Raw genomic sequence first — 25,568 nt, 5'->3', positions numbered from 1 at the left:
CTATGGGACAACATATTGCTAAACCAGCTGAAGGAAGATTCAGATGTGAGGTTATGAGGGCAACAGGAAAGGAGGCAACTAAGTTGCTTGAAGGACGCAGCAAAACCTTGCAAGAATCAAGATTCAGGGAAAGGAGCAATGACCTCCACAAGAGACTAAGCCAGACCTGCTTTTGAGTATTTGAGTGCCTCTTGTGGAGGCACAGGTCAGCCGTGGCCTACCACACGGGTTCTCAAGGTAGCAGCAGTCCTGGAAGGGGCAGAGTATGGCATAAGTCCTCTTGGAGAAGGTCGCCATTAGCCCTACCACAGAGTCGCCACGCAGGTGACCCACAAGCTGGAGAACAAATATACCAAAGAAGTTCTCGCACTGCTATGAAAGTTGTAAACCCACAACTGAAATTTCCGAACCCAGGGATCTGGCAAAGAGACCGAGAACATCTGGGGAATTATATTCTGAAGGCAAATGAGATTTTGATTACAAAACTTCCAAAGGACTGAGGAAACAGACTCTTGGAAGGCACAAACAGAACCTTGTGCACAAAAGGACCTAGGAAAAAGGAGCAGTGACCCCACAAGAGACTGAGTAGGACTTGCCAGTATAAATCCTTTTGAAGGAGGTTGCTCAGGCCAAACTACATGGAGTGAACACAAACCCACCCATCAGCAAAAAATTAAAGATTTACTGAGCATGGCCTTGCCCACCAAAGTAAGACCCAGTTCTCCACACAGCCCATCCCTCCCATCAGGAAGCTTCCACAGGCCTCTTACCTTATCAATCAGAGAAGAGACAGAATGAAAACCACAATCACAGAAAACTAATCAAACTGATTACATGGATCACAACCTTCTCTAACTCAGTGAAACAAAGAGCCTTGCCATGTAGGGCCACCCAAGATGGACAGGTCATGGTGGGAAGTTCTGACAAAATGTGGTCCACTGGAGAAAGGAAGGGCAAACCACTTCAGTATTCTTGACTTGGGAAAGCCATGAATAGTATGAAAAGGAAAAAATATATGACACTGAAAGATGAACTCCCCAGGTCAGTAGGTGCCCAAGATGCTACTGCAGAAGAGTGGAGACAGAGCTCCAGAAAGAATGAAGAGATGGAGCCAAAGAAAACACAATGCCCAATTGTGAATGTGACATGATGGAAGTAAAGCCCAATGCTGTAAAGAACAATACTGCATAGAAACCTATGAATCAAGGTAAATTGGAAGTGGTCAAATAGGACATGGCAAGAGTGAAAAATGACATTTTAGGAATCAATGAACTAAAATGGACTGGAATGGGTGAATTTAATTCAGATGACCATTATATCTCCTACTGTGGGCAAGAATCCCTTAGAAGAAATGGACTAGCCCTCATAAGTCAACAAAAGAGTCCAAAATGCAGCACCTGGGTGCAATCTCAAAAACGACAGAATGATCTTGGTTCATTTCCAAGGCAAACCATTCAACATCAGTAATCCAAGTACATGCCCCAACCACTAATGCCAAAGAACCTGAAGCTGAATGGTTCTATGATGACCTACGAGAACTTAGAAGTAACACCCCCCAAAAATATATCTTTTTCATCATAGGAGACTGGGATAGAAAAGTAGGAAGTCAAGAGATACCTGTAGTAATAGGCCTTAAGTTTGGCCTTTGAGTACAAGATGAAGCAGGGCAAAGGCTAACAGAGTTTTGCCAAGAGAATGCACCGGACATAGCAAAAACACTCTTCCAACAACACAAGAGAAGAATCTACACATGAACATCACCAGATGGTCAATATTGAAATCAGACTGATTATATTCTTTGCACTCAAAGATGGAGAAGCTCTATACAGTCAGCAAAAAACAAGAGTGAGAGTTGACTGTGGCTCAGATCATGAACTCCTTATAGCAAAATTCAGACTTATATTGAAGAATGCAGGGAAAACCACTAGGTCATTCTGGTATGGCCTAAATCAAATCCCTTATGATAATACAGTGGAAGTGACAAATAGATTCAAGAGATTAGATCTGATAGACAGAGTGCCTGAAGAACTATGGACCAAACAGTTCATAACACTGTACAGGAGGTAGTGATCAAAACCATCTCCAAGAAGAAGAAATTCAAAAAATCAAAATGGTTGTCTGAGGGAGCTTTAAAAATAGCTGAAAAAAGAAGACAAGTAAAAGGCAAGGAGAAAAGGAAAGATATACCCATCTGAATGCAGAGTTCAAAAGAATAGCAAGGACAGATGAGAAAGTCTTCTTAAGTGAACAATGCAAAGAAATAGAGAAAATAATAGAAAGGGAAAGACTAGAGATCTCTTCAAGAAAATTAGTGATACCAAGGGAACATTTCATGCAAAGATGGGCACAATAAAGGAAAGAAACAGTAAGGACCTAACAGAAACAGAAGATATTAAGAAGAGGTAGAAAGAATACACAGAAGAACTATACAAAAAAAATCTTCATTTCCCATATAACCACGATGGTGTGATCACTCATCTAGAGCCAAGCATTCTAGAGTGTGAAGTCAAATGGGCCTTAGAAGCATCACTATGAACAAAGCTAGTGAAGGTGATGGAATTCCAGTTGTGCTATTTCAAATTGTAAAGATGATCCTGTTAAAGTGCTGCAGTCAATAGGCCAAAAAATTTGGAAAACAGCCACAGGACCAGAAAAGGTCAGCTTTCACTCCAATCTTAAAGAACGGCAATGCTAAAGAATGTTCAAACTACCAAACGATTACACTCATTTCACATGCTACAAGGTAATGCTCAAAATCTTTCAAACTAGGATTCAACAGTGTGTGTTTTGAGAACTTCCCAATGTACAAGCTGGATTTAGAAAAGGCAGAGGAACCAAAGATCAAATTGCCAACATCTGTTGGATCATAGAAAAAGCAAGCGAATTCCAGAAAATAATCTACTTCTGCTCATTGACTATGCTAAAGCCTTTGACTGTGGGGATCACAACAAACTGCAGAAATTTCTTCAAGAGATGGGAATACCAGACTACCTTACCCATCTTCTGAAAAAACACTGTATGCAGGTCAAGAAGCAACAGTTAGACTTGAACATGGAAAAACAAATTGGTTCCAAATTGGGAAAGAAGTACATCAAGGCTTATACTGTCACCATGTTTATTTAACTTATATGCAGAGTACATCATGCAAAATGCCAAGCTGAATGAAGCATAAGCTGAAATCAAGATTGCCAGGAGAAATATAAATAATCTCAGATATGCAGATGACACCATCTTATGGCACAATGCAAAAAGGAACTAAAAGAGCCTCTTGATGAAGGTGAAAGAGGACAGTGAAAAAGCTGACTTAAAACTCAACATTCAAAAAACTAAGAAAAGGCATCTTGTCCCATCTTCTTGTCCCATCTGCTCCCATTCCACTTCATGGCAAATGGATGGGGAAATAATGGATGTGGTGACTCTATTTTCTTGGGCTAAAAAATCACTGTGGTTGGGGACTGTAGCCATAAAATTAAAAGATGATTGCTCCTTGGAAGAAAAGCTATGAAAACCTAGACCGCATATTAAAAAGCAGTGATGTTACTTTGCCGACAAAGGTCTGAATAGTCAAAGCTATGGCTTTCCAGTAGTCATGTACGGATGTGAGAATTGGATCATAAAGAAGGCTGAGCTCTGAAGAACAGATGCTTTCTAATGTTGTATTACAGAAGACTCTTGAGAGTCCTTTGGACTCCAAGGAGCTCAAACCAGTCGATTCTAAAGGAAATCAACCCTGAATATTCATTGGAAGGACTGATGCTGAAGCTAAAGCTCCAATACTTTGGCCACCTGATGGGGAGAGCTGACTCACTGGAAAAACCCTGATGCTGGGAAAGACTGAGGGCAGGAGAGGAAGGGGATGACAGAGCATGTGATGGTTGGATGGCATCACCGACTCAATGGACGTGAGTTTGAGCAAGCTCCAGGAGATGTTGAAGGACCAGGAAGCCTGTTGTGCTGCAGTCCATTCAGTCACAAAGAATCACTACTCTGAAAGAGTAGTCTTTCAGTCACAAACAAAGCTACTCTGAAAGAAATACATGACAAATTGCTTTCCCTGACTCCAAATTTTTATCCTTTAGGTTAGAATGAGCGTGACTTTCTCTTACACTATATCCCTTCTAAAATTCATGTTTGCAATATAGAAAATAACTATTCAAGATAAAAAAGCATAGGTAACAAAAAATATCTCATAGTGTAGCCCAGGTTACTAAAATATTGCAATTGAATTTTAGACCAAAGCCTCAGTTAGGAACTGCTTTGTTTGTTATTACTTTCTCTCTCTCTCTCTCTCTCCCTCTCTCTCTCTCTCTCTCTCTCTCTCTCTCTCTCTATATATATATATATATATTATCTTTGGTAACTTTTTTTTAAATTTTGTTTTATTTTTAAACTTTACAATATTGTATTAGTTTTACCAAATATAAGTAACCTTTTGAGTAAAAGGATTGACTGTGCCAAAGCAGATATCAAATATTTTTGGGTGCCCCAGCAAAATTCATCATCATAATATCTAGACTTTCCAAAAAATCCTCCATAGTAATATATAAATGTCCCTATAGCTTGATCTAATTACCAACAAATTCTATATTTATGTTAGTCTATTCAGTAACAGGAGAAAAACCACCCTCTGATGAAAATCTGTAAGCCAGGGACAAATAATGTCCATAGCAATTGCTTTAGCTTCTCAATTTCTTCTATGTCAACACATTTTTTTTTTTTTCAGATTCTTTCATCATGGCTTCTGATTTTTGGTTCTGCATCTCATTTACAGTCTATTCTTACACCATGAACTCTGGATGTTTATAGGGACTTTTGGCTTTAAAACACATCATTTCCTAAATGAATGTGTCTTGAACTCACTCCTCTGGCTCTTTTCATTTTAGGTTACCATAAATATCAGAAATTCTAAGTCCTTAGGAGACTAAGCACATTTCATCTCCAAACAGGAGCAGATTCAGACAATGATTACTTTATCTAATTACTGAAACCTGAATTCCATTCTTGTTTAACCCTTTCCATTACTTTGCTCACAGTATATTTTTCTAATGAGCTTCCGTTATTAAATGCTGATATTTTCTCAAGCCTTCCCCTTCCCTACTCCCTAACTTCTTTAGTGTTTTCTGGATCCTAGGTTGTCTTAGGCATCTATAGTTTCCAACAAACCAAGTCAATAAAGACTAGACGAGTGAGTAGTAAAAATGATAAAAGAATAATACATCAACAGAGTGACCTGAAGAAAAGACTAAAAATGAAACTAACAGAAGATGGAATGGCAATTTTATATAAAAGGCATAGATTCAAAGATGAATCTTTCAGAGAAAAATTACTTCAGTTACTTTAAGAAAGTGAGCTTTGGGCTTCCTTGGTGGCTACATGGTAAAGAATCTGCATGCCAATGCAGGAGACAGAGCTTTGATTCCTGATCCAGGAAGATCCCACATGACACAGCTACAGAAGCCCACACACTACGGAGCCCATGCTCTCCAACAAGAGACGCTATCGCAATGAGAAACCCACACACTGCAAGCAAGAGTAGCCTGGTTTACCGCAATTAGAGAAAAGCCTACACGGCAATGAAGAACCAGCACAGCAAAAAAATAAATTTAAAAAAGAAAGTGAGCTTTGGAGACAACTTCAATAATGTTCTATGAATAATGGTCCATGAATGGTAGCCATAAGCAGTGAAAAAAACATAAGACTAGAAAAGAATAGCTTTTAATAAATGACATTAGTAGTGATGTGGTTAATAGAATCACTAATATCAAGGAGCTTTAGAAAATTCCTTATTATTAATATATTTTAGCAAAATATTTGTAATATTCAAAATACTTCCAAAGATCCAAAATTGTATATTTTACGTATCTTCATAGGTATTAAATAACATAACCTTTATAATATATATTATTCCTATTTATGTATCCGTAATAGTTGCTTTTTAAAACCTATCCTTTTATTCAATGGAAAAACTTTGGTGGGATTTAAGGGATTGAGGACATTACTATATCTACTGTGTCTAGAACACATGTCTTCAATTACACAGAAATCAGGCTAATTGCAGTCTGGACATTTTGCATTTCCTTCTAATTATGTTAATGTAATAGAAACATTTGTAACTCAGGCTACTCAGGTACAACTGCAAATACGAAAGAGTTTACATACAAAAACAGTGCTTTACAATTCACAAAAAGTTCATTTCAGTTAATTATACTATAATGCCAAGTTTTCATTTTTACAATTACCTAGTGTTCAAAGCAAAACTCTAAAAAATAAAAAAAGGCACAAATTTTGAGGTCAGAAGATCTCTGAGTTAAATCCCAGCAATGTCACTTAACTGTCTGGCTTTTAGTAAGTTAATTGACCCCTCTGAGCTTTAGTTTCCCTATTCATAAAAAAAGAGGTAGAAGTACCTATATTACAGTATTGTGAAGAATAAACTACCTACACATGCAAAATACCTAGCACAGTGCCCGGTACATAGTAGGCTCTCAATAAATACAAATTTATTTCTATTTTTACTGTGTCCTTAAAGCAATACAAAATTTAGCATAAAGCACTCCGTGAATATTTTGCTATATGTACAATTATCAGTCTAACAAACTAAATATTTCTCTATGTTTTCAGCTACTGAGATTTTATATCACTGTTAATAATTACTTGCAATAATTAATAAGAGAAAACATATATACAAAGCACAAATTAGTTTTGGAGTGATTAATATACCACAAAAATTATACTATATTATATGACTTTTATCACATCACAAAAATATCAAGAATATTAACAAGATAATAGAAGATATTAAAAGTAATTAAAGAAATTATTAATATAATATGAACTATAACTATAGTATCAACAATATTTCAAAGAAACATAATAAAAAATAAAGAAATAAAAATAGTAATAAAAAAAACATAATAAAATAATTGTACTTACATGTTTCCAGCGTGCAAATTTTTCTGTTATATTAGTTCCAGGCTGAAAAAAGAGTTCCTTAAAGAGTTTATTATCAAATCCTTTGTGCTTGTAAATCCATCTTTTTTCACATTCACTAATAGATTTTTCATGTTTTTTATACAAGAACAAGTGGCTGAATATAAGGGAGGAAGAGGGAATTGCTATTTAGTCTTTTTACCAAAAAAAAGTGGGAGAAAGCTACTTATGAGTTCACTTACATTTTAGAAAACATAGTGGTAAATTTAATATACTTGTTTTCATATTATTACTATATAAAACTATTTAGGCACTCTAAGACTTTCTCATTAACATTTATCAAGGGATGAATGAGTGCTGAGAAATCTCTGGTGATATGAATGCCCAAACAATTATCAAACTACACCTGGCTATGCATTTTATAATATAATGTTAGAACATGACTAAATTATCTATAGGGATATAAAATAACCAACGTGAGCTCTTCTTACTTTCCTTCTCCATTTAAGAAATAACTTATTTCCACCTTGGAATACTACTCTACAGCAATACTGTCCAAGAGAATGTAATGTATGCCATAAAATACCTTAAAAGTTTCTACTAGCTATACTAAAAAACAGTGAAAATAAATAGATGAGATTAATTTTAATACAGTTGACACATGAACACCACAAGTATGAACTACATGAGTCACTTATACATGAATTTTTTTTCAGTAGAAAAAAGTACTATACTATCACACTGCGAAAACCACAGATATACAGGACCAAGGGTAAATAACTAGAGCATCTGCAAATTCTGGTACTTGCAGCAGGTCCTGAAACCAACCTCTTGCAGATAAAAAGATGACTATATTATGTTTTATTTAACTTAACGTATTCAAAATAATACTAGATAAATGACATCAAAAACTTAATATTGTAATAATAAAATACTAAACATTAGCTCTATAAGATCAAAAACAAGGGATAACATCTCTCACCCAACCTATTCAACACATTCAGCATTGTACTCAAAGCCCTGATCAGTCCAATGAGGCAATAAGAAAATCATACCCAATCTAATCTTTGAGAACAGATGCAAAAATTCTAAACACGAGTAAAAAGAATCCAGCAATGTAAGCAAAGAATAATAAGAACACTATGATTAAGTATTACAAAGCTCATTACACAAATAATAGAGAGAAAACGTAAAAACATATAAATGGATGCAGAAAGGCACAAGATAAAATTCAGTAACCAATCATTATTCAGAATTTTCTAAGAGAGGATATCAAAATAAGCTACTTCAATATCATATAGACAGATCACCAAAAACTGGTAATATTTATTATATGTGATTAAAGAGCAAAATCATTTGAACTAAAATGATGAAACAGGTAGGAAGCTTACTGCTACCATTACTATTAAACAGCTAAAGAAAAAATTAACCAAGGAAAGCAATTTTTCAATTTCTGAAATTTTGTAAGTGGGCTCTATCAATTTATTCCTTCACTTAAATATTTTCACTGATGATCTAAAAATTAGGGTGAAATACATTAAAAGAATAAAACTTTAGTTCACTTCAGTTCACTTCAGTTCAGTCACTAAGTCGTGTCCAACTCTTTGCAACCCCATGAATCGCAGCACGCCAGGCCTCCCTGTCCATCACCAACTCCCGGAGTTCACTCAGACTCATGTGCATCGAGTTGGTGATGCCATCCAGCCATCTCATCCTCTGTCGTCCCCTTCTCCTCCTGCCCCCAATCCCTCCAGACATCAGGGTCTTTCCAGTGAGTCAACTCTTCGCATGAGGTGGCCAAAGTATTGGAGTTTCAGCCTCAGCATCAGTCCTTCCAATGAACACCCAGGACTGGTCTCCTTTAGGATAGACTGGTTGGATCTCCTTGTAGTCCAAGGGACTCACAAGAGTCGTCTCCAGCACCACAGTTAGGGTGAAATACATTAAAAGAATAAAACTTACAACGATTCAACTAAGACAGAAGTCTACTTTGCTTGCATGCAGTCTACACTGGTTGAGCAGTGCTGCTCAATAAAATAATTCCATCTTTCCTCATCATGCTTAAGTGTGAGTCTCTCAGTCATGAGCGACTCTTTATGATCCCATGGACTCTAGTCTGCCAAGCTCCTCTGTCCATGGTATTCTCCAGGAAAGAATGCTGGAGTGGGTAGACAATTCCATTCTCCAGGGGATCTTCCCAATCCAGGGATGAAACCCAGGTCTCCTGCATTGCAGGCAGATTCTTCATCACTGAACCACCAGGGAAGCCATGTGCAAAGACACTGTAATTGACCCACATGACTAATGCATTTCAGTCCATGGGAAATTACCATTTAAGTATTTGAAGCAACAATTGCAGCCATTAACTCTGTTCACTTACAAATCTAACAAAAATATGGTCAGATGAACACACTTAGCTGTAAGTAAAATTGGTTAATAAATATCTAGTAGGTACTTAACTACTAAAAGAAAAAGAAAACAATGGATTTTCAAGAAAAAATTAGTATCTTGAAAATGACCAGTAACTGCTCTCTAAACAGAAGTCTGTAATACCATGAAGCTGACATTCTCTGATAAGTAAAATTAAATAACAGATAAACCGAAGACTAAATATATAACAAGTGAATTGCTTTTTACATAGGCTGAACTTAGATAGTATTGGTACGAGGACATAAGATACAGTAAGAATATTAGAAAAACATTCGAGTAAAGCAAACAAGAAAATACAAAAGGCAAAAGTATGCTTAAGGAGGCCAGAACACATTTGACATGTTTGAAGAATGTGAAGAAGGTCACTGAAATGGATAGTCACTGCAGAGTTTTGAGCAGAAGCATGGCTTTAAGTTCAGAGAAGATCAAGATGGTGGAACAGGAGGACATGGAACTCACCTCCCCCTATGAAAACACATCAAAAATACATCTACATGTGGAACAATCCAGAAAAGTAATCAGAGACTTGATGAAATACTCCTGCATGACCAAATCTGTGAGAAAATTCACACAGAATCAGGTAGGAAGGGAAGAGATGGGATCAGGTTAGGACCTGTGCCCCTGGGAGGGAGACTCAGAGGAAAAAAGATGTTACACAGGTGGAGACCCTCCCTGGGGAGTGAGCTGTTCAAATCACACACTGAGCACCCAGCCTTGGAGTCTGACACTGAGAAGGTGAGCCCACTTCACTGGTTCCAGGGCTAGTGGGACTAACAGCAGGACTGGGAAAGCCTGCTTGTAAGAAGCATGCACAAACTCACTTGATCCCGACACAGGGCAGAGAGGGAGAAGTAAGATTGCAGGGTGGTTGGCTGGTTTCTCACAACCACCCTGGCCTGCATTTCAACCTAAGAAGGGTAGTCACTTATGATACACCTCCACACTGGGCTAAGGGACATGATATACCTCCACACTGTGGCAGAGCAACAAAGGACAAAGGCTCAGACCCAAAGCAGCAACTGAGCAGCGCAGGGGCAACCACTTCTGGTGCTCACACAAACAGTGCCTTGAAGTCATCCAGGTTCCTGCCCAGGCCAGACCTCCATAGCCGGGGTCCTGACCCACACCAAGCACGTAAGAACAGCATTGGGTCAAACAAGTAGGCATTTTGAATGAAATGGAAAAATTCCCCCAAAGATACAAATTTCCAAAACTAACTTAATAAGAAGCAGGAAACCTAAACAGACTTTTAACAAGCAAAAAAAAAAAAAAAAAACTCACTGAATTAATAATTTAAAATATGCTCATAAAGGAAAGCCCAGGCCAAGATGACTTTATTGGTGAATTCTACCAAACATTTAAGGAAAAAATAAAATCCTTCACAAACTCTTCCACTCTTTCAGAAAATAATGGGGGGAACATTTTTCAATATATTTTTATGATTCCAGGGGGAGTTTTGCCAGCATGCCAGACAGTGACAGATTCTTCTTTTTTTATAAAAGGAATGGAAAATCCTCTGTAATACAGAGGTTGCCAGTGTGAAGTCATTTGCTTTAGCAAGATTACCTTAGAAGTAATCGGAAAGATTATTTTTTTAAATTAGAGGATCCAACTCCCTTGCCGATTCCATTATCAGAAAGATAGTGATTTAGATACAAAATAGTAACAAACTATGGAATCATAATACTTCTTCTAATAACTAACATCCGGAAAGCACTGCCTATGTGCCAATCAATTCTGAGCACCTAACAGGTATTACCTCAGTCTGTGCTCACAAACATTACTGTCCCTATATATTGAGCCTCAGAGGAAACTTACTCACTCAAGGGCCAAGAGCTACAGAATGGGCATACCAGGTCTCTCAATGTCTAGGTCAGGTCACTTCTCACCCCCAGCTTACCAGCAATTACAAAAATAAAGAATTCCACAGGCATCCAGGAAGAATACATAGATCTAACTCAATATATATTAGAAATGGCAAAAATTCCTCAGGATTTTTGGTTGTTTGGCACTTTTCCTTATTTTGAGAACTAATGAGTTCTATCGATCTTCGCTCACCACTCATAATTTTTGTTTTTACTTTGGTTATTCTAGTCATTTTCTAAGAGGCACATTGGGAAGCCTTTCTTAGTCTTTATTTTTCTTCATTGTGAATAAAAAATTCTCTCATCCTATTTATTGTTTCCTCTCTCAAGCAGAAGTGAAGGCTGAAGGGGGGACATTTCAGTTCATTCTCATACTGAAACTCAAACCATGAACAATTACAACAGGAAAATTTTAGTCTTGTTTTCCAGATTTTACCCTGGATCCTTATTTACCTTAGTTTCAAGTACTAAATTAAGTTTATTGTTTTCCAGTTATTGTTAAAAAATCTCAAGTATTTCTAAAATGCTATAAATTTATGACTTTCTTTCATCTATAATTTCTTTGGTTTTCAGCTCTTATGGGCCAGGAAGATCTTCACAATTATCTTACAGGCCAGGAATGTCTTCACAACTATCAGCACAAAAATAACCTATAACCTATTTAATAGACTATACATCTAGCATAATTATAGAAAAAAAGTGGTCAAAAATTAAAAACTATCCTTTATTTAAAATTCCTATTCATTCATATTTGATTTTTAACATTTTAATTAAACAACAAAAAACTCAACAAGACACAATAGTCTGCATATTATTTGCTACTGCAGATTTCATATAATCAACAACTTTGATAAAGTATAAAAATATACATGTAAAATCTTAACAAGTAAGAAATTGTGATTGCTATTAAACAGGTAGAAGTTAACTTCAACTTGCCAAGAAAGGAAGCAAGAGAAGGGAAAAGCAGAGTAGAGGGGAGGACTGCGTAAGGTTTGCCTGCTATTCATGTAATCCCTTAAACCAACATCTTTGGTGACACCCACTGTGTGCAAATTTTTGTGTTAATTAAAAAAAATTTTTAATGGATTTTACATTTTAGACCAGTAATAGATTCATAGCAAAACTGAGAGGAAGGTAGAGAGAATTCTTATATATCCTTTTTTCCCATACATGTATAGCCTCCCTCATGATTAACATCCCCAACTAGAATGGTACATTACAATTGATGAATACACATTGATACATTACTACCACTCAAAGACCATAGTTTATATCAGTGTTGAATGTCAGCAGTGTACATTGTGTGGATTTGCACAGATGTACAATGACAAGTAATCATCATTATATATGATATTGACTATTTCACTGCCCTAAAAATCCTCTGTTCTCTGCCTATGGCAAGCACTGATTTTTGTATTATCATGAGTCTTGCATTTTCCAAAATGTCAAATAGTTTGAATCACAAAGTATGTAGCCTTTTCAATTCTTTCAGTTGGTAATATACATTTAAATTTCCTCCATCTCATTTATGGTTTCATAGCTCATTTTTTTATCACTAAAATGATTCTATCATCTGGATCCATCATTTTATTTATTCACCCATTCACCTACTAAAGGATGTTTTGGTTGCTTCCAAAGTTTTGCCATTACAAATAAAATTGATATAAACAATCATGGATAGGTTTTTGTGTAGGCATACATTTACAACTGCTTTAGGTAAATACCAAGAAGTATATGGCAAGGATCATATGGCAAGAGTACGCTATTTTTCAATTTCATTGATTTCTGCTCTAATTATTATGTTTCTGTGTACCTTAATTTGTTCTCCTTTCCTAACTGCCTAAAGTTGAAGCTTACATAACTGTTTTTAGACATTTCTTCCTTTCTAATACATGCATTTATTCCTATAAATGTTCCTCTACACACTACTTTCTCTGCACCCACAAATTTTGAACAGTCTTGATTTAATTTTCATTTAGGCCAAAATGTTTTAAAATTTCTCTTGAGAGCTCTTCAACTCATGTTTTATTTGGAAGTGCTAGAAGTTTTAACTCTCCAAGCAAATTGAAATTTTCCAGCTAAATTTCTGTTTCTGATGTCTTGCTTCATTCCACTGTCTCTGAGAGCACACACTGTGTTTTCTATCCTTTTAAAGTTGTGTTTCATGGCCCAGAATGTGGTCTATTTGGGTGAATGTTCCATGTAAGCTTGAGATGAATCTGTATTCTGTTGCTGTGTTGCATAAGCATCCTTTTTATTCTGTTGATTGATGATTTTGAGGTCAACTATATTTTATCTGATTTTCTGCCTGCTAGATTTACTTCTGATAACCAGAGTTGATTTTCCCACTAAAATAATTGATTCATTTGCTTCTCATTTGTAAGTGGTCTGTTCATATTTTCTATTTATTTCTGATTCAGCCTTGGGAGGTTGTACCTTTCTAAGAATTTGTACGTTTCCTCTACATTTGTTGGCATATAGTTGCTTGTAGTATTCTCCTATGATTCTTTGTATTTCTGAATTTTCAGCTTCCCAGGTAGCTCAGTGGAAAACAATCCTCCTGCCAATGCAGATCATGCTAGAGACTTGGGCTTGATCCCTGGGTTGTGAAGATCCCCAGAGTAGGAAATGGCAACCTACTCCAGTATTATTGCTTAGAGAATCCCATGGACAGAGGAGCCTGGTAGGCTACAGTCCATAGGGTCGCAAGAGTTGGATGTGACTGAGCCACTAAGCGGACAAATACACACAGGGTTGGTTTTAACTTCATTTAACTTCTGATTTTATCAGTTTTGGCCCTCTCTCTTTTTCTTGATGAGTCTGGCTAAAAGTTGATCAATTTTATTTATCTTTTCAAAGAATCAGCTCTTTAGTTTCTTTGAATTTTTAATTGTTTTTGTCACAGTTTTATTTGTTTCTGCTCTGATCTTTATGCTTTCTTTCCTTCTACTAACTGAAGGTTTCACTGTTCTACTTTTCCCATTTCCTTTAGGTGTAAGGTCAGGTTGTTACTTGAGATTTTTTTTTTATTACCTGAAGTAAGCTTGTATTGCTATAAACGTCCCTCTTAAGAGGTTAGTGCAAAATATATAAACAGCTCCTACAACTTAATATCAAGAATCAAACAACCCAATTAAGAATGGACAGAAGGGCTGCATAGATATTTTTCCAGAGAAGACATACAGATGGCCAACTGGCATATGAAAAGATGCATAACACCATTAATCACCAGAGAAGTGCAAATCAAAACCACAGTGACATATCGTTTCATATGGAACGTGAGTGAGTGAAGTCACTCAGTTGTGTCCGACCCCATGGACTGTAGCCTACCAGGCTCCTCCATCCATGGGATTTTCCAGGCAAGAATACTGGAGTGAGTTGCCATCTCCTTCTCCAGGAGATCTTTCTAACCCAGGGATTGAACCCAGGTCTCCCACATTGTAGACAGATGCTTTACTGTCTGAGCCAGAATGGCTAGCACCAAAAAGACCAGTGATAACAAATACTGGCAAGGATGGAAAGAAAAAAAGAATGCTTCTACACTGTTGTTGGGAATTTATATTAGTACATCTACAGTGGGAAATTGTATGGCTATTACTCAAAAAAAAAAAAAAAAACCTAAAAATTAAACTACCATAAAAAACTTAGGAAAGAATAAAATTTTGCCACTGTAGCAACACAGATGGACTTGGAGGATATTATGCTTAGGGAAATAAATTGGACAGAGAAAAAAATGCCATATGATATCATTCACATCAGTGATCTAAAAAATAAACTAATGAATGAACATAACAAAAAAGAAACAGACTAACAGATAGAGAGAACATACTAGTGGTTATTGGGGAGAACAGGAAAGTTGGGGGGAGACAGAAGTAGGGGGTGAAGAGGTATAAAATAATATGTATAGAATAAATAAGCAACAAGGATATATTTTATAATACAGGGAATATAGCCCATACTTTCAGTTCAGTCGCTCAGTCATGTCCAGGCCTGCGACCCCATGAACTGCAGCATGCCAGGCTTCCATGTCCATCACCAACTCCCAGAATTGGTCAAACTCATGCCCATCAAGTCAGTGATGTCATCCAAACATCTCATCCTCTGTCATCCTCTTCCCCTCCTACCTTCAACCTTTCCCAGCATTAGGGTCTTTTCCAGTGAGTCAGTTCTTTGCATCAGATGGTCTTAAGTACTGGAGCTTCATCTTCATCATCCAAACTTCCAATAAATATTCAGGACTGATTTCCTTTAAAACTGACTGGTTTGATCTCCTTGCTCTCCAAAGGTCTCTCAAAAGTCTTCTCCAACACCACAGTTCAAAAGCATCAGTTCTTCGGCACTCAGCTTTCTTTATAGACCAACTGTCACATCCATAGATGACCACTGGAAAAACCATAGCTTTGACTATATGGACCTTTCTTGGTAAGTAATGCCTCTTTTTTTTAATATGCTGTCTAGGTTGTTCATAACTTTTCCTCCAAGGAGCGTCTTTTAATTTCATGGCTGCAGTCACCATGTGAAGTAATTTTGGAGCCCAAGAAAATAAAGTGTGTCACTGTTTGCACTGTTTCCCCATCTATTTGCCATGAAGAGATGGGACTGGATACTATGATCTAAGTTTTTTGAATGTTGAGAATGTTGAGTTTTAAGCCAGTTTTTTAACTCTCTTCTTCCACCTTCATCAAGTGGCTCTTTAGTCCTCTTCACTTTCTGCCATAAGGGTGGTATCATCTGCATATCTGAGATTATTGATATTTGTCCCGTTAATCTTGGTTCCAGCTTGTGCTTCATCCAGTCCAATATTTCTCATGATTTATTCTGCATATAAGCTAAATAAGCAGGGTGACAATATACAGCCTTGATGTACTCCTTACCCAATATGGAACCAGTCTGTTGTTCCATGCCCATTTCTAACTGTTGTTTCTTGACCTGCATACACATTTCTCAGGATGCAGGTAAGGTGGTCTGGTATTCCCATCTACTGAAGAATTTCCCACAGTTTTCTGTGATCCACTCAGTCAAAGGCTTTAACATTGTCAATAAGCAGAAATAGGCTTTTTTTTTTTCCTGTAATTCTCTTGCTTTTTCTCTGATCCAACGGATGTTGGCAATTTGTTCTCTGGTTCCTCTGCCTTTTCTAAAACCAGCTTGAACATCTGGAGGTTCTCGGTTCATGTACTGTTGAAGTCTAGCTTGGAGAATTTTGAGCAGTACTTTGCTAGTCTGGGAGAAGATAGCAATGGTGCAGTAGTTTGCCTTTCTTTGGGATTGGAATGAAAAATGACCTTTTCCAGTCCTGTGGCCACTGCTGAGTTTTCCAAATTTCCTGGCATATTTGGTGCACCACTTTCACAGCATCATCTTTTAAGATTTTAAATAGCTCAGCTGGAATTACATCACTTGCACTAGCTTTGTTCGTAGTGATGCTTCCTAAGGCCCACTTGATTTCTCACACCAGGATGTCTGGCTCTAGATGAGTGATCACACCATCATGATTATCTGGGTCATGAAGATCTTTTTTCTATAGTTTTTCTGTGTATTCCTGCTAGCTCTTCTTCATATCTTCTGTTTCTGTTAGGCTCATACCATCTCTGTCCTTTATTGTGCCCATCTTTGCATGAAATATTCCCTTGGTATTTCTAATTTTCTTGAAGAGATCTCTGGTCTTCTCCATTCGATTGTTTTTCTCTATTTCTTTGCACTGCTTACTTAGGAAGGCTTTCTTATCTCTCCTTCCTATTCTTTGGAACTCTGCATTTAGATGGATATATCTTTCTTTTCTCCTTTGCCTTTCACTTCTCTTCTTTTTTCAGCTATTTGTAAGGCCCCCTCAGGCAACCATTTTTCCTTTACGCATTTCTTCTTCTTGGGGATTGTTTTATCACTGCCTCCTATACAATGTTACAAACCTCCATCCACAGTTCTTCAGGAACTCTAACAGATCTAATCCCTTGAATCAATTTGTCACTTCCATTGCATAATCGCAAGGGATTTGATTTGGGTCATACCTGAATGGTCTAGTGGTTTTCCCTACTTTCTTAAATTTAAGTCTGAATTTTGCAATAAGGAGTTCCTGATCCAAGCTACAGTCAGCTCCTGGTCTTTTTTTTGCTGACTGTATAGAGCTTCTTCATCTTTGAATACAAAGAATATAATCAATCTGATTTCAGTATTGACCATCTGGTGATATCGATGTATAGAAGTCATTTCTTGTGTTGTTGGAAGAGTGTGTTTGCTATGACCAGTGTGTTCTCTTCAGAAACCTCTGTTAGGCATTCCCCTGCTTCATTTTGTACACCAAGGCCAAATTTGCCAGTTACTCCAGGTATCTCTTGACTTCCTACATTTGCATTCCAGTACCCTGCAATGAAAAGGATATCTTTTTTGGGTGTTAGTTCCAGAAGGTCTTGTAAGTCTTTTAGAACCATTCAACTTCTGCTTCTTCAGCACTACTGGTTGTGGCATAGACTTGGATTACTGTGATATTGAATGGTTTCCCGGAAACAAACATAGATCATTATGTTGTTTTTGAGACTGCATCTAAGTACTGCATTTAGGACTCTTTTGTTGAATAGGAGGGTTACTCCATTTCTTCTAAGGGATTCTTTCCCACAGTAGTAGATATAATGGTCATCTGAGTCAAATTCACCCATGCCAGTCCAGTTTAGTTAACTGATTTTAAAATGTCAATGTTCACTCTTGAGATCACCTGCTTGACCACTTCTAATTTACTCTGATTCATGGACCTAACATTCCAGGTTCCTATGCAATACTGTTCTTTACAGCATTGGACTATACTTCTATCACTAGTCACATGCACAACTGGGTGTTATTTTCGCTTTGGCTCAGCCTCTTCATTCTTTCTGGAGTTTTTTTTTTTGTTTTTTTCCACTCTTCTCCAGTAGCATCTTGGGTACCTACCGAAGTGGGGAGTTCATCTTTCAGTGTCATATCTTTTTGCCTTTTCATACTGCTCATGGCATTCTCAAGGCAGGAATACTGAAGTGGTTTGTCATTCTCTTCTCCAGTGGACTACATTTTGTCAGAACTCTCCACCATGACACATCCATCTTGGGTGGCCCTACATGGCATGGCTCAAAGTTTCATTGAATTAGACAAGTCTGTGATCCAAGTGATCAATTTGGTTAGTTTTCTATTTTGTGATTTCCATTCTGTCTGCCCTCTGATGGATAGGATAGAAGCTTGTGAAGTATCCTGATGAGACAGACTGTCTGTGGGGGAATCTGGGTCTTCTATGATGGGTGGGGCCATGCTCAGTAAATCTTAATCTACACTTTATGCTAACTATTAATGAAGTATAATTTTTAAAAACTGTGAATCAATATGTTTTTTTACCTGAAACCTATATAATATTGCAAATCAATGATTTCTCAATTTTTTAAAAAGTATACTTTCACTTATACCTTTCCAAGTGTTCTTCTTTTTCTATGTAGATTTGTTTCTGATCTAAATCATTTATTTCTCTCTTAAAAACTCCTCTTAACATTTCTTGCCATTCAACTGTACTGGCAACAAATTTTCCCAGTTGTTTTTTATTTATTTATGTTTTATTTTTAAATGTTTATTTGGTTGCACCAGATCTTAGTTGTTCCAGGGAACTAGTTGGGATCTAGTTCCCTGACCAGGGATTGAACCACAGCCCCCTGCATTAGGATCATGAAGTCTTAGCCACTGGACCACCAGGGAAGCCCCTCTCCCAGCTGTTTATCTGAGAAAGTTTTTATTTTCCTTTACTTAATAAGGATAATTCTTCAATGACTAAAATTCTAGGTTGAATTTTTTCCTAGGTTGTTATTTTGTTGCTGGTACTTTGAATTTTTCACTCCCCCCTCTTCTTTATAGCGGGATTTCCTAGGAAAAGTCAGTTTTATCTTTGCATCTCTATATTAAGGTATATTTAAGTTCTGACTTTTTAATGGATTTTTTTAATTTCTTTTGATTTTTCTGTGTTTGAATATGATATACCTAAGGGGAGGGTTTTAGTGTTTATCTTGCTTGGTGTCCCTCTGATGTTCTGGGATCACAATTTGGTGTCTGACAATAATTGGGTGAAAATTTTCCATTCTTCTTGTTGAACTATTACTTTTTTTTTTTTTCTTTTTCATTCCTTCTTCTTCTGGAATTCTTACTGTGTGTGCTATATCCTTTGTAGTTGTCTCACAGTTCTTATATAATCTGTTGTGACTTTTTTCAGTCTTATTTTGCTTTTCAGTTTTAGAGTTTTCTATTGATATGTCCTTGAGCTCAGAAAATTTTTCCTCAGTCATTTCTTGTCTTAAATAAACAACAGTAAGTTATTTTGGAAAATTCTGGGTACATTTTCTTGCTTTGTGAAAGATTTGCCTAGTCCTTTACTGTTTTCATTATCAAAGACAGGCAATATATAAACTCAAAAGCAGTTTTATCATTTAATCTTAGAGAGAGTAAATTAAGAATGAATACTTTCTCAGATGGTAAAAGCATCTGCCTACAATGCGGGAGACCTGGGTTTGATCCCTGGGTTGGGAAGATCCTCTGGAGAAGGAAATGGCAGCCCACTCCAGTATTGTTGCCTGGGAAATCCCATGGACAGAGGAGCCTGGCAGGCTGCAGTCCATGGGGTCGCAAAGGGTCGGACACGACTGAGCAACTTCACTTTCACTTTCACTTTCTCCTCAAAAGTATTCTCATTCTAGTCTATTAAAAATACTTATTCTCAAGTTCTTAGTTGTTCTACTAAGTGAAATAAGGAAATTCACTTATCCCTCCAAAATTATTAAAGCTTCAGTTTAGGCATGATCTCCTACTGAAAGTATTCTCTGACTTTCCAAAACCAAAATTGATCTATGCCCAGTGCACCCAAAAGAAATGCTTAATGGTAATGAGACTGGTTGTGTTTAACACCTTGCCCTAGCACATCAATCAACAGATGCAAGAGACGTAATAAGACAGTGTGACCTTGGTGCATGCCCTGATGATTCAAGCTCTCATAGAAGAATCCCCTTTGTATGAACCAGTAATGCTCAAGAAACTGAAGTTGAACAGTTCTAAAAGACCTACAAGACCTTCTAGAACTAACATCCAAAAAAGATATCCTTTTCATTGCAGGGTACTGGAATGCAAATATAGGAAGTCAAGAGATACCTGGAGTAACAGGCAAGTTTGGCCTTGGAGTACAAAATGAAGCAGGGGAATGCCTAACAGAGGTTTCCGAAGAGGACACACTGGTCATAGCAAACACACTCTTCCAACAACACAAGAAATGACTTCTACACATCGATATCACCAGATGGTCAATACTGAAATCAGATTGATTATATTCTTTGCATTCAAAGATGGATAAGCTCTGTACAGTCAGCAAAAACAAGACAAGGAGCTGACTGTAGCTAGGATCATGAACTCCTAATTGCAAAATTCAGACTTAAATTGGGGATTGTTTTATCACTGCCTCCTATACAATGTTACAAACCTCCACCCACAGTTCTTCAGGAACTCTATTAGATCTAATCCCTTGAATCAATTTGTCACTTCCATGTGTACATTTCTGACTCTTATTAACAAGTGTGTGTGAACATTCGAGAAACAAGCATCCTTTAAAAATATATAATTCAAAACAAATCACCTGAGGAACATGGCACTTAAGCTACTCTTACACTCAGATTTGTATTTGTGACCTATAGGCTTTTAATATCTATTTCAGAGAGGCTTCCCTGGTGATTTAAGTCATGTCCAACTCTTTGCAATCCAATGGACTGTAGCCCGCCAGGCACCTCAGTTCAGTTCAGTTCATTCACTCAGTTGTCTCTGACTCCTTGTGACCCCATGGACTGCAGCACATCAGGATTCCCTGTCCATTACCAACTCCTGGAGCTTGCTCAAACTGATGTCCATTGAGTCGGTGATGCCATATAACCATCTCATCCTCTGTCATCCCCTTCTCCTGCCTTCAATCTTTCTCAGCATCAGAGTCTTTTCCAATGAGTCAGTTCTTCGCATCAGGTGGCCAAAGTATTGGAGCTTAAGCTTCAGCATTCTCCTTTCAATGAATATTCAGGACTGATTTCCTTTAGGATTGACTGGCTTGATCTCCTTGCAGTCCAAGGCATTCTTAAAGAGTCTTCTCCTACACCACAGTTAAAAAGAATCAATTCTTCAGCACTCAGCTTGTTTTATGGCCCAACTCTCACACCCATACATGACTACTGGAAAAACCAAAGCTTTGACTAGATGGACCTTTGTTGGCAAAATGTCTCTAGTTTTTAATATGCTCTCTAGGTTTGTGATAACTTTTCTTCCAAGGAGCAAGCTTCTTTTTAATTTCATGGCTGCAGTCACCATCTACAGTAATTTTGGAGCCCAAGAAAATAAAATCTTCAACTCTTCCCATTGTTTCCCCATCTATTTTCCATGAAGTGATGCCATGATCTTAGTTTTTGAATGTTGAGTTTTAAGCCAGCTTTTTCACTCTCCTCTTTCAGTTTCATCAAGTGGCTCTTTAGTTCCTCTTTGCTTTCTGGTGTCATCTGTATGTCTGTGATCATTGATATTTCTCCCGGCAATCTTGATTTCAGCTTGTGCTTCATCCAATCCAGAATTTCACCTGATGTATTCTGCAGAGAAGTTAAATAAGCTAGGTGACAATATACAGCCTTGATGTACTCCTTTCCCAATTTGGAACCAGTCCATTGGTTCTAACTGTTGCTTCTTGACCCGCATACAGATTTCTCAGGAGGCAGGTAAGGTGGTCTGGTATTCCCATCTCTTGAAGAATTTTCCACAGTTTGTTGTAATCCATACAATCAAAGACTAGTATAGTCAATGATGCAGAAGTAGATGTTTTTCTGGAACTCTTCACATTTTATTCACAACTCTTCTAAAAAAAATTCTTCTTGGCTTACAGGTCATACTAGATTTTACCTATAGCCTATATTTTGCAGACCCCTGCTCTATGTCACATTCTGAAACATATATATATGTTCAGAAAAACATACATACACACATTTCTATTTTGCTTAGAGACTTCTGGGGAGAATTGAAAATACTGCATATCAGTTCAGTTCAGTTGCTCAGTCGTGTCCCACTCTTTGCGACCCCATGAATCGCAGCACTGCATATATGTATGTATACACACACAGACACACAGACACACAGACACACACACACACACACACACACACACATATGCTTCCCAGGTGTAATGAATCCATTCACAATTACTTCTCAGTAGTACTTAATCCATCCACAATGCAGGAGCTGGGTTCGATCCCTGGGTTGGGAAGATCCCCTGGAGAAGGAAATGGCAACCCACCCCAGTGTTCTTACCTGGAGAACCCCCATGGACAGAGGAGCCTGGCGAGCTACAGTCCACAGAATCACAAAGAGTTTGTGTATATATACTCAAACCATTGAATTGCCACTTTCTTCTCCAGGGTAGCTTCCCATCCCAGGAATGGAACCTGTGTCTCTGGCATCTCCTGCATTGACAGGTGGGTTCTTTACCACTGAGCCACCTGGGAAGCCCATATGAGAAGTTATTGACTCACAAAACTTAAAAACCCAGGGGTAAGGTTCCAGGCTTGGTTTGTTTGGAACCCAGTCCCATTTCTCTCAAGTTTACTTGGCTCACTCTTCTGCCATGTGTCAATACTTCCCTAAGCAGGTGTGTCTTACACCAGAAAAAAACATAATAATAATCCAGGAGGTAGAGAATAGATGATACCTGATGCTGCTGCTGCTGCTAAGTCGCTTCAGTCGTGTCTGACTCTATGCGACACCATCGACAGCAGCCCACCAGGCTCCTCTGTCCACGGGATTCTCTAGGAAAGAATAGTGGAGTGGGTTGCCATTTCCTTCTCCAATGATACCTGATAACCAAAAATAAAACAAAAAGCTTGTACCTCATGCTACTTTGGGTTAAACCTGAATTAACTCCCATGAGCATGGAACTAGTATGGACTTGTTGCTAAGTCACTTCAGTCATGTCCAACTCTGTGTGACCCCATAGATGGCAGCCCACCAGGCTCCCCCGTCCCTGGGATCCTCCAGGCAAGAACACTGGAGTGGGTTGCCGTTTCCTTCTCCAATGCATGAAAGTGAAAAGTGAAAGTGAAGTCTTTCAGTCATGTCCCACTTAGAGACCCCATGGGCTGCAGCCTACCAGGCTCCTCCATCCATGGGATTTTCCAGGCAAGAGTACTGGAGTAGGTTGCCATTGCCTTCTCCGCCAGTATGGACTAGGCAGTGTAAATCTACTAATCCCTGTAGACAATCCCTGTAGGCAAAATTCTCTTCTGCTCAGAATGATTTGGTCCAACCCTTATATCTGAGTGTCTGATTTATCTTATTCTTCACAATGGTGAGGGGTGGAGTAGGTGTTAGGTATACAACAAGAAGGTCCATTAAAATATATTAGGTTGGTGCAAACTTAATTGTGGTTTTGGGCTGTGAATTTCAAATTGTTGTAAATAGGCCATCCCACTGGATGAGAACGAGGGCATCTACGTGCAGGATGTCAAGACCGGAAGGGTGCGAGCTGTGATTGGGAGCACCTACATGCTGACCCAGGACGAAGTCCTGTGGGAGAAGGAGCTGCCTCCAGGGGTGGAGGAGCTGCTGAACAAGGGGCAGGATCCTCTGGCCGACAGGGGTGAGAAGGAGACATCCAAGACCCCTAAGCTCTCCACTCCCCGGAATAAGACCCGCGTGGTCAGCTACCGCGTGCCGCACAATGCTGCAGTGCAGGTGTATGACTACCGGGAGAAGAAAGCCCGCGTGGTCTTCGGGCCAGAGCTCGTGTTGCTGGGTCCCGAAGAGCAGTTTACAGTGTTGTCCCTCTCGGCCGGGCGGCCCAAGCGTCCCCACGCCCGCCGCACACTCTGCCTGCTGCTGGGGCCCGACTTCTTCACCGACGTCATCACCATCGAGACAGCAGACCATGCCAGGCTCCAGCTGCAGCTTGCCTACAACTGGCACTTCGAGCTGAGTGACCGGAAGGACCCCCAAGAGACGGCCAAGCTTTTCTCAGTGCCCGACTTCGTGGGTGACGCCTGCAAGGCCATCGCATCTCGGGTGCGGGGGGCCGTGGCCTCCGTCACCTTTGATGACTTCCATAAGAACTCGGCCCGCATCATTCGCACTGCTGTCTTTGGCTTTGAGACCCAGGAAACCAAGGGGCCTGACACCATGGCCCTGCCCCAGCCCCGGGACCGGGCCGTCTTTCCCCAGAACGGGCTGGTGGTCAGCAGTGTGGATGTGCAGTCGGTGGAGCCCGTGGACCAAAGGACCCGGGACGCCCTGCAGCGCAGCGTCCAGCTGGCCATTGAGATCACCACCAACTCCCAGGAGGCAGCTGCCAAGCACGAGGCTCAGAGACTAGAACAAGAAGCCCGCGGCAGGCTTGAGAGGCAGAAGATCTTAGACCAATCGGAAGCTGAGAAAGCTCGCAGAGAACTTCTGGAGCTGGAGGCTCTGAGCACCGCGGTGGAGAGCACCGGGACCGCCAAGGCGGAGGCCGAGTCCCGAGCTGAGGCAGCGCGCATCGAGGGAGAAGGCGCTGTGCTCCAGGCCAAGCTCAAGGCAGAGGCTTTGGCCATTGAGACGGAAGCCGAACTTGAGCGAGTCAAGAAAGTACGAGAGCTGGAGCTGCTCTATGCCCGGGCCCAGCTGGAGCTGGAAGTGAGCAAGGCCCAGCAGCTGGCTGAGGTGGAGGTGAAGAAGTTCAAGCAGATGACAGAGGCCCTGGGGCCCAGCACCATCAGGGACATGGCTGTGGCAGGGCCGGAGATGCAGGTAAAATTGCTGCAGAGCCTGGGCCTAAAATCCACCCTCATCACCGATGGTTCCACGCCCATCAACCTCTTCAACACAGCCTTGGGTTTGCTGGGGCTCGGGGCTGAGGCCCAGCCTCCAGCCAAGAAGCCCACCGGGGGACCCAGCGTCCAAGAGGGCTTGCTTCCCATCTCCACTGCTGCCCCCCTAACTCTTGGAAACAACCAGGTTGTGCCTTAGCTCTGTACTGCACTGACAAATAAAACGGACACTTCTGGGCATTTAAAAAAAAAAAAAAAAAAAAAATTTTATCCTGTAGCATAAAATTCTGGGCTTTGGGATTCAACAAACTCTTCAAAGCATTTTCTCCATTTTACTAGTTGTGGAAGCATTTTCCCTGCAAAATGTTGTCAAGATGCTTGAAGAAGAGGTAGTCCATTATTGTGTAAAATCCACTTTTTTGTCCCACATCACAATCTGATTGAGAAATGGTTCGTTGTTGTTGCAAAGAATAAGAGAAGACAACATTTCCAAACAAGATTTTTTTTAAAATTTTAGGTCAGTTCCTGCGGCACC

At 39.1% G+C, this 25,568-nt stretch overlaps 2 protein-coding genes across 2 annotated transcripts in view; one reads left to right on the top strand and one right to left on the bottom strand.

Annotated features, from left to right (window-relative positions):
- LRRIQ3 (leucine rich repeats and IQ motif containing 3) overlaps window positions 1-25,568 on the bottom strand; it is a 209,163-nt gene that overhangs the window by 127,180 nt on the left and 56,415 nt on the right. Inside the window, exon 5 of the mRNA XM_027536879.1 lies at window positions 6,934-7,087. Coding sequence (XP_027392680.1) covers window positions 6,934-7,087 — 154 coding nt within the window. The remainder of the gene's footprint in view (window positions 1-6,933; window positions 7,088-25,568) is intronic.
- On the top strand, window positions 9,764-25,273 carry LOC113882434 (major vault protein-like). The gene is made up of 4 exons (XM_027525500.1): window positions 9,764-9,940; window positions 17,426-17,455; window positions 22,882-22,884; window positions 23,694-25,273. Exons 1-4 carry the CDS (start codon window positions 9,764-9,766, stop codon window positions 25,230-25,232), a joined length of 1,749 nt encoding a protein of 582 aa, XP_027381301.1. The 3' UTR covers window positions 25,233-25,273.

This window comes from Bos indicus x Bos taurus, chromosome 3, assembly GCF_003369695.1.
Source record: "Bos indicus x Bos taurus breed Angus x Brahman F1 hybrid chromosome 3, Bos_hybrid_MaternalHap_v2.0, whole genome shotgun sequence".
Classification (NCBI taxonomy): Eukaryota; Metazoa; Chordata; class Mammalia; order Artiodactyla; family Bovidae; genus Bos; species Bos indicus x Bos taurus.
The sequence above is the reverse complement of the archived record's forward strand: the minus strand, read 5'-3'. Positions and strand labels throughout refer to the sequence as shown.